This window comes from Macrobrachium nipponense, chromosome 19 (genome assembly GCF_015104395.2).
Source record: "Macrobrachium nipponense isolate FS-2020 chromosome 19, ASM1510439v2, whole genome shotgun sequence".
Taxonomy (NCBI): Eukaryota; Metazoa; Arthropoda; class Malacostraca; order Decapoda; family Palaemonidae; genus Macrobrachium; species Macrobrachium nipponense.
In genome coordinates this window covers 54,350,588-54,362,378 of record NC_061088.1, presented here as the reverse complement: position 1 = coordinate 54,362,378, position 11,791 = coordinate 54,350,588, and the positions used below count along the sequence as shown (strand labels likewise).

The 11,791-nt window shown below is 35.1% G+C and overlaps 1 protein-coding gene across 1 annotated transcript in view; it reads right to left on the bottom strand.

Annotated features, from left to right (window-relative positions):
- The window catches only part of LOC135217023 (protein disulfide-isomerase A4-like), a 63,451-nt gene that overhangs the window by 1,366 nt on the left and 50,294 nt on the right, over positions 1 to 11,791 (bottom strand). Inside the window, exons 8-11 of the mRNA XM_064252606.1 lie at positions 4,439 to 4,595; positions 4,144 to 4,306; positions 3,773 to 3,843; positions 135 to 493 (exon numbers count right to left, since the gene is read on the bottom strand). Of these exons, the coding sequence (XP_064108676.1) occupies positions 135 to 493; positions 3,773 to 3,843; positions 4,144 to 4,306; positions 4,439 to 4,595 (750 nt within the window). The remainder of the gene's footprint in view (positions 1 to 134; positions 494 to 3,772; positions 3,844 to 4,143; positions 4,307 to 4,438; positions 4,596 to 11,791) is intronic.

Sequence of the window (11,791 nt, the reverse complement as noted above, 5' to 3'; positions counted from 1 at the left end):
ACAGACCTATATTTTCAAAAATTGGCAAGTAAAATATCTCAACTTCTGTTAGTAGAATAGTATGATGCAGTCTACCTTATTCTACTAAGTATTTTGACAATTGTTTTTTACTAAAGCTTGAAATTCACTCTTACCTTCATTGTTTTAAATGATCTTTCTCCAGTAAATTGTATGGGGTTGTCCTTTTCCCCTGCCTTTAAAAAGTATATGGTTGGAAAACCTTCTACCTTAAAAGAGCTTGGGACATCATTGGCAGATGCATCCATCTTGGCAACCACAACATCAGGGTTGGAATTTGCAAGGTGCTTGGCAAGCTTTTTATACACTGGCTCCAGTTTCTTGCAATGACCACACCAGGGAGCATAAAATTCAATTAAAACATCCTTCTTTGATTTCATAACTTCATCCTCAAAACTATTTGCAACCACCACTCGAACAGGACCCTCCTGTCTTTTGGGTGTTGGTTGAGATTTCAAAAATGGTTTTAATTTGCCTGCAATAAAGAATTCCATTTAGCTTACAGATTGTGTACATCATCAAATTTTAAATCACTTAAGATATTTTACACAACTTTCAAAAATTCCCTTTTGATCTTGTAAATACCTTCTGACATTTCCTTATGCTTTAATTTTAAAAGGTTGAATTATTATTCATATGGAACAAGCCTACAGGGGTCATTGACTTAAAATTCAAGTTTCCAAAGAATATGGGATGGTGTTCATTAGGAAAAAACAAAAGTTAAGAGAAATATAGAAATATCTCACTTATTAAAAAAGAAAAAAATTAATATATAAAAATGTATTCAAATGCAAGGAGAGTAGTGTTGTAACAGTGTGAGGAATAAAGGGCCTCTGGATCAGTGGTAGGACAGTTGAACTGGGTAGTGCTCCATACCATGCCAGAAATATCATATGATGTGTGAGGATTAAGTAAAGCTTTTACAGAAGGAATGACTCAAGATATGAAAAACCTGATTAAAATAATGAGAACAACTAACAACATAATGGGAGAAGTGATAATAATTGAGTAGGAAGAAAAGATTTGTTGGGAAACCTATGCAGATGCTTTATATGGGAATACAGAAGATGGCCATACTCAATTGGGTTGTGATATCCTTGACAGATAGTAAGATGAGAATCCCATATGGTGTGTTAAAAATCCAGTAGCAAAATCCACCACTGGAGCAGAAGTTGAGTGTTGGGGAGGCCATAGAAGGATTGATATATTTCAAACATTTGTGAGGAGAGATAGGAGGAGGGAGAAAATTAGAGGCATCGTACTGGGGTAAGTAGTAATAAGTTAGAGATTGATATTGCAGCAATAAGAGAAACAATAGAATCTGAAGAAAAAGTGGTGGTGAGATGGATATAAGGAAAAGATCAAATAGCTGATGTACTGACTAAAGCAGGAGTTTCAGGGGAAATTTTAGAAATTATGTAAGTCGACAGTAAAGAACTGGAAAATAAAGGAGAATAGAGGGGCTTAGGATAAGAAGAGGTTGGAAGGCAGAGAGCAGGAGATAAATGTGATTATATATTAGTTTTAAAGTTTAGTCATTATTATTTTATTTCTATTTTTCTGCATTGGTGAAATGTGGGCATTATTCATTTACAAATGTATAAGAAATTTATGTTTAATTTTATAAGATGTTTTATAACAAAACATTCTTTGTTTTGAAGTGAAACCGTTTGTGTTGTGACATTATAGGCCACACAGTGGCAGCCGTGGGAGGCTGAAACATGTAAACAAAACAGAGATGTACTGGCTAGGAGTTTTGTTGTGTGCTTAGATTAGAAAGCTCTCCATGTTAGGTTGTCGTCTGTGGGTTTTAAGTCAGGTTGTGTTGTTTTTATGGTTTTAACTTTGATTATACTGGAAAAGGAATATGAACAGGTGGGTAGATTGCATGAATGTAGCATATTGGATGGGTTGGGCTAGGAAAATATTCAACCACAACTACCCAAGAATAGCTAAAATTTGCAAATACTTGAGACCCCCTCCAAAAATGCTTATTACTGCTTATTTTAAAAGTTTAAACACCTAATATACCTTAAACTATCATCCTAAAACACTTTAATATTTCAAGGTCATCTTACTACATTACAATTGAAAAATATATGGCTTACAGCTATAAGTGAATACTCTTAACTGTTACTCTTAACAAGGCAAAAACCAATCAAGTTACCCCAATATTCAGGAGCACACATTACTTCCATCCAATATTCAAGCCTTACCATCTTCTTTGAACGTAGATAGGGGTAACATTGGTACATTGTTTGGCACACATTTCTTAAGAAATAGAAATACATTTTATTGATATTTTCCCGTGTTTACATTAAATTACCATACAAAATGTCTTTAGTCATGAAAATATGAAAATAATTAGCAAGTTTCAGATATGCTCTATGAATTTTAGACACCCTCTAAATACACTTACACATAACTACCCATTTTGACACAGGCAGTCCCTGGTTATCAGAAGCCACAGTTATCAGAAATCCAGTTTTATGGTGCTTGCCTAGCACCAAAAATCGCTGATTTTTTGGTGCCAAAATGCACAGATTTCCGGTTATCGGAGCCAATAATAGAGTACTATTAGGGATTTTTGCATTTCTGCAGCAGGTTCTGCAACCTATTACCGTGTAAAAGTGGGGAAGCACTGTATTTCTTAATAAATTTTATTTTCAAATTTGTTTTTCATGCTTTTTTTAACAATTTTTCATTGACAGTGCTGTAAAAACAATGAGCAAAGTTGTCCATGAACCAATTTACAGCAATAACATTTCTAGATAGTTTATCTATTGTAAAACTGTCCAAAATAGTGTATATCAGACTTGATCCAATGTATAATCATTCAGACGGACGATTTACAAGTCTCTTTAGTTCACAGTGCCATACAAGCAATGGGAAAAATTTTCCATGAAACAATCTAACCATTATTCTTTTATAGCCATAACATTTCTTGATATGTTTATTTACGCATAAAACTCGAAAACAGTCCAGCTCACTTGGACCTATCCTGAATTACTCATACAGACATTTTTTACAATTCTTGTATATGATTTGTAGTTCATAGTGTTATAAATGTGATGAACATGCTTCAGGATGTATGTTTATTTATTCATAAAACAGTTGAAAACTGTTAATGACTAAAATTCGATAATCCCTTAAATTTCGGCAGTTGGTGTGGCCCTAGAACCAAAATCAAGATTCCATGGCCATATGAAACTGCCTTGCAAAGGGAAGGTCATCAATCATCAGACTAACTTTTGGCTCTTAGACCCTTACCCCAATAACAAGGGCACTTATTTGAGAAAAAGAAGTCTATTCCATAAAGAAGCTTAAATCAATGAACAGCAACAGTATTTCCATTGTAAGAATGTATAAGGTACTTGCTTACTATATACTCAGTGATTAATATTAAAGCATTTCCTTATTATCCCTTGATCCACAACTGGTTATCGGCAAACTCAGTTTATGGAGCTTGTCTACCACCATAACACGCAGAGCTCCTGAACGGCACCATAACATACCTAACAGAGGTGCCATTAACCAGTTATCGGCGCCATAAATCGCAGAGTTCTGTTAATGGTGATTTTCGCTTATCAGCACCCCGCTGAGAATGGATTACCCACCAATAACCGGGGAATGCCCGTAGTGATAAATTTGTGAATCTAATTACAAAACACTGTTGCAAATACAGTGAGAGGTTCAAAGTTAGTCGTTACAATAAAATTAATTACTACTCTATAAATCCTTAATTAAACCTTACCATTTTTAAAATCTTTCACAAACTCTTCTAAAACATCAGTGCTGAAGTCATCCTCTGGATTCAAAGGGTACCTGCAACAAATTTAAAAACCATACCTGGTAACCATCAGTCATTCTGTCTTCTTCGATAAAAGCAAATCCTAATCCACTTAGTCTACCTTACAATTAAATACAACTCGTACGTATGTGTCTCGACTCCAATCTTTAATAGGTAGTATGTAGTTGAATTGTACTTATATTTTTTTCACATACATTACAGCAATAAAATTATACAACTATAAATACCTCATACCTTATAAACATTAAACAAGCTAAACATAAGTGTTATGTGCATCTGGATGATCTGGCAAAATTTATATTTTTTCAACTTACTTGGATGTACTTGACCAAACACCAGCATTGACATTTTCACCAGAATCTTCAAGACCCAAGCTTTTTAACTCTTCTTCAAACTCTTCTTCATTTGATATAGCAAAGAGAATGTCTCTATTTTTATCAGCAACTGGCAAAATCTTGTTACGGATGTACTGAGTATCTGCCAGAAATAAGAGACAATTTACTGATAGTACAGTACGTATTGGGTTAAGTTTAATATATTGTACATCACACTAACATGCATTAGTAAAATTAATAGCAGATATGAGATCCAATAAAAGTTCAAAATTACCTTTAACATATTGATGAGAATAATTGACATCATAATACACAACAACAAGAGGCCTAGTCTCATATTTGAAGTTCATATTACTCCTTGTTCGCTGTCCTACAAGTGGGACACTTTTCTTAGCAATCCATAGCGCTATCTCTTTGTATGTCCCTGTTGTCTGCAATAAAAATGGGAATGATTTTCAAGTTTATCTGCATCTCAACCTCACTTTTGGGGTTTATCTTTCTGATAAGTAGTACCAAAGGCTGTCATATAACCTAGATGCTATATTACAGTTTTTACTTGAATATTTTCTAATTATCTTACTGCTAAAAGTAACAACTACATGGTTCCTGATAAACAAACCTCCACTTTTCACCTATCATTCAATTCCAAAGATTTATCTTAAAATGTACCAAATCTAAGATGGCAACAGAGGAAACTACAGTATAAAAGCTGTTAAGTACACAAGTCTTGAGGTATTTTCTATAAAATAACCCAACCATCAAATCACTTGAATATAATTAAAGGATATAATTAAGACCTTGTTAAAAAAATTCTAACAGCTAGGAGTGCTCAAGATTCCTCTCATTTTGATCTAAAAAATTACTATTACTGAATGGCAAGAATATTGTGGCTACTGAGTTACCCTAGATGTCACATTTTATCTCACACTAGACAAACCATGCAGTTAAATGTTTTTACAATTTAGCCTTATAAGCCTCTGTATCATGATCTGCCAGTGTCTTCACTGAAGTTCTATTGTCTGAAGGTAAAATCATAATTTCCCATTTCAGTTTCTTTCAGTTACAATATTCTACAGTTAACAATTTAAAAAAATTATAGAATAAAATGTAGAGGCTACAACAGGACTTGGAGGCAACACACCAATGATAGCAAACCTCAAATCATTATATCAAATGACCATTATTCACAAATTCACGCAATTTCTTGTCTTTTTACTCTTACTGCTGATGATTATCCAGTTTCCTTCCCAGTCATGAAATTATGTTTCCCATTAAGGTATTACAGACATAACAGCAACTAGACATTCATTATCAATAACAGTAAATATACATTTGAAGAAGTCATAAGTCGTCGTCTTCTTTCCCACCGTTATCCCTACATCAAGGGGTCAGTTGTCTGATGTGCCTTCTCCACTGCCTTCATCTAAGGCATCATCCTCCACCATGATTATATATTATATATCAGTTTAGTCAGAGTTATTTCATTTTTATTGTTATTTTCTGCATCTTCGAAATATGGTGGATGTCCAATGTATGGGCAGCATATGGTTGATTCTAAAAGGTGTCTATTGATGTATTTAAGTTGTGTTGTGACGTCACAGAAGAAAAGATGGTGGTGGCATCTAGTTGATGTAAACAATAACAGAGGAGAGGGAGACACATGCATGGGTTGTTTGGTTGGTGGGAGAGCTCTCTGTCGGATAGGAGTTTTTGGGTTGTAAGTCATGTTGTGGTGTTGTTCAAAGGTGTAAGCTGGAGTATTCTGGGACCGGAGAATGTAAACAGGTGGGTAGATTGCACATTTGTGTTCAAAAGGAAAGATTAGGCTAGGAAAATATTCAAACACCAAACCTCTTCTCTCCATATCTTCCTTCACTTTATCTCGCCATCTAATTCTCGGTCTCCCTCTCGATCTTCTTCCTCTAACAGGTTCCTCCCAAGCCCTCTCCACTCTCCTCATCATCCATCCTCAACACATCACCATACCATCTCAATCATGACTCTCTTGTCACCTCTGTAATCTTTACAAAGTCTGCCCTTCTTACTTCATCCTTTTCCAGTCTCTCAAGCAGCGATATTCCCATAATCCACCTCAGCATTCTCATCTCTATTCTCTCAAGCTTTACTTCCTCTTTTCTTCTTAAAGCCCATATTTCTGCTCCGAACATTAACACTTGTCTTATCACTGTGTTATATATCTTGACTTTTAGCTTGATTGGCATTTTCTTATCATATATCATTCCAGCTACCTCTCTCCACTTCCCCCATGCAGCTTTGATCCTACTGTCAATTTCACCCTCACATCCTCCCTCTTGGCATAAAGTAGATCCTAAGTATTCAAACTTTTCTGCCTGTTTTATAATTGAGCCTCTTCTTTCTAGTATTATTATTGTCTCTAACTTCCCTAATGTTCAGAAAAACCTCTGTTTTATTCAAAGTAACCTTTAAGCCACACCCTCTCTAAAGACTAATGCCACTCCAACCCTTCTCTGTAGGTCCTCCTCATTTTCAGCAATAATCACCAGATCATCGGCATACAACAACTTCCAGAACTCTTCATTCCTGATCTCTTCACTTAACACATCCATGATCAGCAAAAACAAAAATGGGCTTAATGCTGATCCCTGGTGTAATCCAACACTAACTTCAAAGTTTTCTGTTTCCCTAACTGCTGTTATCACTTTTGTGGTCGTTCTTTTATATATCACCTCGACCAGCCTAACCAACTTTTCTGGCCATTCCTTTTCCTTAAAACACCAAAACATCACTTCTCTTGGGATTCTATTGTATGCTTTCTCTAAGATCTTTACAATCTCTCATCCAGTATTCTCTCTAAAACTTTCAATCCATGCTATGTTAATTTAATTCCCCTGTAGTTACCACAATCCATGACATAACCTTCTGCTTGAATATATATACCATTACACTCTCCTCCCAGTCCCTTGGCATTTCTTCCTCTTCCCATATAGCTTTCAATAAATCCAGCATCCATTTCTCCCTCTCTGTACCTAGTACATAATTTGATAATTTTAATTTGGAACTCCGATGGACCTGGTGATTTACCATTCTTCATTTTCCTTAAGGACACGACTTTGATATTCATACCACTTGATAAGGTGACTTGGGACCTCTCCAAACCGCATATGATTTTCGCCTATGACCTTTGGTTTTGTGACGCCAGGGTGATTTATCCCGAATATAATAGTTCTTCAAATTCTATCTCCTCCCTTGATATTTAATATTAAGACCTTGAATTACTACCATATATAGACCTGATGTAGACCTCCAATCCAATGAGGAGTTTTTTTTCTAAAAGTAACTTTTTTGCTAGATATGAATTTTTCATTATGGTAAAAAAATAAACCCTATAAATCAGGGAAAAAAAAAATGGGAAAAAAGGGCTTGATTTCATTGTTCTATAATGTCTTTCCGAGTTATATACCAAATTTCAATGCTATAACTTTAAAACTAAGTGAGAAGGCGTTCAAAGATTTCCTTTGAATTTTTATAAAGACAATGCTAATAAATAATGATTATTATGAATGCATATTTCTGTTTTGGGTATTAACAAACCAAAACTATGTTATTTCTCATTATGTTTTCTCCTCTTTGGCATGATGAAATTCTTGCCAAAATAAAGATAAACAAACGTAAAAGCAAGAGAATGTCAAAGGCGAAACTCAAATGTGTACTCTTTTTTTATAAAGGCAATGTTATTAATTAATAAATCATGATTATTTTGAATTTTATATTCCTTTTTGGGTATTAATAAACCAAAAATATTTTATTTATCATAAATGAAGATCCCTTTGCTCAACGACCATAGCCTGGGGTAATGCACTGTGCGCCAGGCAAGACAGGGGCGTTCCAAAATACGCACCCCTCCCTCTCTCTGTTTTAACCCTCTTACGCCAAAGCGGTAAAAAAAAAAATTTTCTCCCGTGTGCCGGAGGTGTTTCAGAGTGAGCGAGGAAGTGGAAAAAATATTTTTTTCAAAAAACCACAGCGCGCTTAGTTTTCAAGATTAAGAGTTCATTTTTGGCTCCTTTTTTTTGTCATTGGCTGAAGTTTAGTATGCAACCATTAGAAATGAAAAAAATTATCATTATCATATATAAATAATGCGATATATGATAGCGCAAAAACGAAATTTCATATATACAGTAATACCTTGGGTTACGAATTTAATCCGTTCCAGAACCTGCTTCGTAACCTAAAAAATTCGTAACCCAAATGGATTTTCCCATAAGAATGTTATAAAAAGCAAATAATGCGTTCCACCCGACCATGAATAACCATTTCAATTCATATTTTTCCATTTATTTTTGTTCACTAAGGTTGAAAATTCGTGTAGGAATTACATAAAATTATAAAATTGAAGAATGAAATTAAATATAAACACTAGATTTAATATGCATGCACAGTAAAACCTGAACTTTACCTTTGGCGAGTGTGGCTGCTGGCTTGACGGAGACGGGAGGAGGGGAAGGGTGAGGAGGAGAGGGTTAGGGCTTGGGGGGGAAATCTCCCTCCGTGAACACTTCTGGAAGACTTTCTGGTTCTTTCTCTAGAGAGCACCGTTCACTACGATCACTAATTTTACGCTTACGCAACACTATGTTGTCTTTCACAATTTTGAAAAAATATTTTTCTATGAGCAAATTTTCTACATCGTCGAGAATATAAGGCCGTTGTTTCGTCAATACTGTGACACCTTTTGATGCTTTACTGGCTTTAATTTCTTCCTTTTTCTTCAAAATAGTGCAGATCGTTGATTGCGACCGCTTGAAGAATGCTGCAATGTCTTTCACGCACTCGCCTTTATCATGCATTTGGATAATTTCCTTCTTCATTTCGACTGTAATCATCTCCTTCTTTCTTATGCTTTCCTTCTTGCTGCTTGCCTTCGTCATCTTGGGAGCCATTGTCTTTAGTATTTGGGTAATAGTAATGTATAAGCACTATGTCGGAAACACAACATGTGCGCAAATCACTAAGCAAATTTGAGAGCGTATCACGGACAGATGCGTTCAATCTTACCGCCAGCGAGATATTGAAAGAGTTATGGTTTAAAAAGGGTCAAGGGATGCGTAGGAGGAAGTCACGTGACCCTCGTTAAGTTTTGGCCGAAAAAATGCGTTCGCAGATCCCACGCTCATCCGATGTAAACAAAGCAGGCGTTAAGTTTTGGCCGAAAAAAATGCGTTCGCAGATCCCACGCTCATCCGATGTAAACAAATCAGGCGGCCTCCCATGATGGAAATTCGCGCATTCGTATTCCAAGCGAAATTCGTATTCCAGAATGAGGGCGTTACTTCGTAAGTTAAAAAATTCGTATACTAATCGGTTCGTAACCCAAAGTATTACTGTAATTGTATTCAAATCGCGCTGTGCGCAAAACGGTTAAAGGTAACAAGTTACTTTTTTTTCGTTGTAATGTACACTAAATTGCGATCATTTTGGTATATAACACATTGTAAAACGATAAAAGCAACAGAGAAAATATCACAAAATAATGCATGAATTCGTAATGCGCGGACGTAACAAATATTTTTTTCAAAAATTCACCCTAAATCTAAATATTGTCCTAGAGACTTCCAATGTCTTTCAAAATGAAGACAAATGATTGAATATTACTATACTGTAAGAGTATTAGCTTACAATTGCAGTTTTTGACCATATCTGACGAGTTAAAGTTGACCGAATGTCGAATTTTTTTATATACTATACGTATATTTTTTATATGCAATTATTTCGGAAATAAGAAAAGATACAACCTTCAAATATTTTTCGTTTTATTCTATATGAAATTGCACACATTTTCATATATAAAACTCTATGAAATGCCTAATATGAAACGGAGCAAATATTCCGAGAATGGGACGTACGCATTTCAGAGATTTGTGGCGGAGAATCCGCGCGCGGAGGGAAGGAAAGATTTTTTTTTTAATTCACCATAAATCTAAATATTTTGCTAGAGACTTCGAATTTGTTTCAAGATGAAGATAAATGACTGAATATTACTAGACTGTAAGAGTTTTAGCTTACAATTGCATTTTTCAACCATTTCGGTAGAGTCAAATTTGACCGAACGTGGTTTTTTTTTCTATTTATCATGATTTATATGCAAATATTTCAAAAATGAGAAAAGCTACAACCTTCAATTATTTTTTGTTGTATTCTACATGAAATTGCGCACATTTTCATATATAAAACTTTATGTAACGGCTAATTTAAAATGGTGCAAACATTACCACAATCGCACGTATGATTTTTTCGGAAGAGTTACCGCGCGGACGTAAAGAAAATGTTATTTTTTTCATAAATTCACCATAAATCGAAATACTGTGCTAGAGACTTCCAATTTGTTGCAAAATGAAGGTAAATGCTTGAATATTACTAGAATATAAGAGTTTTAGCTTACAATTGCATTTTTTGACCATTTCGGTAGAGTCAAAGTTGACCGAAGGTTGAAATTTTGGCAATTATCGTTATTTATATGAAAATATCTCAAAACTGATAAAAGCTACAACCATGGGTTGTTTTTAGTTGTATTGTGCATGAAATTGCGCACATTTCCATATATAAAACTTTATATAACGGCTAATTTTAAAATGGTGCAAACATTACCACAATCGCATGTATGATTTTTTTCGGAAGAGTTACCGCGCGGACGTAAGGAAAAAGTTTTTTCGTAAATTCACCATAAATCGAAATATTGTGCTAGAGACTTCCAATTAGTTGAAAAATTAAGGTAACTGATTGAATATTACTAAAATATAAGAGTTTTAGCTTACAATTACGTTTATCGACCATTTCGGTCGAGTCAAAGTTGACCGAAGGTTGAAATTTTGGCAATTATCGTTATTTATATGAAAATATCTCAAAACCGATAAGAGCTACAATCATGAGTATTTTATTATTGTATTCTACATAAAAATGTGCACATTTTCATATATAATACTTCATGTAACGGCTAATTTACAATGGTACAAAAATTATGTCAAAGTGACGAAATAATTTCCGAGATGTGTCACAGGTACTTTTTAGTGCGACAAGAAATAAATTTGCGCTTGCGTGCCTGCGTAACGATTGTAAACAAAACAACACCTTGATCCGTGAACTCCCAGCATCCACCAAGGCGCGTGATTCAAAAGTTTTAGGCTGGTAGGCCTATAAGTATTTTTCCGCGAATTTAAAAAAAAACTTTTGTAAGTCGACGTAAAATACGTCCAGTCGGCACATGGGAGACAAAAAATGTTGACGTAAAATACGTCCAGTCGGCGTAAGAGGGTTAACTAACTAGGCTAATATCACGAAAGTCCCAACTTACGAAAAATTCAAGTTACGAAAGTAAAGACGAAGATTTTTTTGCCTTTGCATACGAAAATAATTCAGGTTACAAAAGGGTGTTACTGTAAAGTCCCCGAGATTCGCCCGCACCATCGAGATCAATTTTAAAACTCGCGTGCCTCTAACTCTGTAGACTTGCCACCATCCTCCCACTCTCCCATTGGTTCCTGATGCTACTCACTGCCGTAAGATCCTGCTCTCCTATTGGTCAGCATCTACCCCATCATGCTCTACGTAAAGGAGTCGTTCAGCCACTCTTGCACCAGCGTTATCA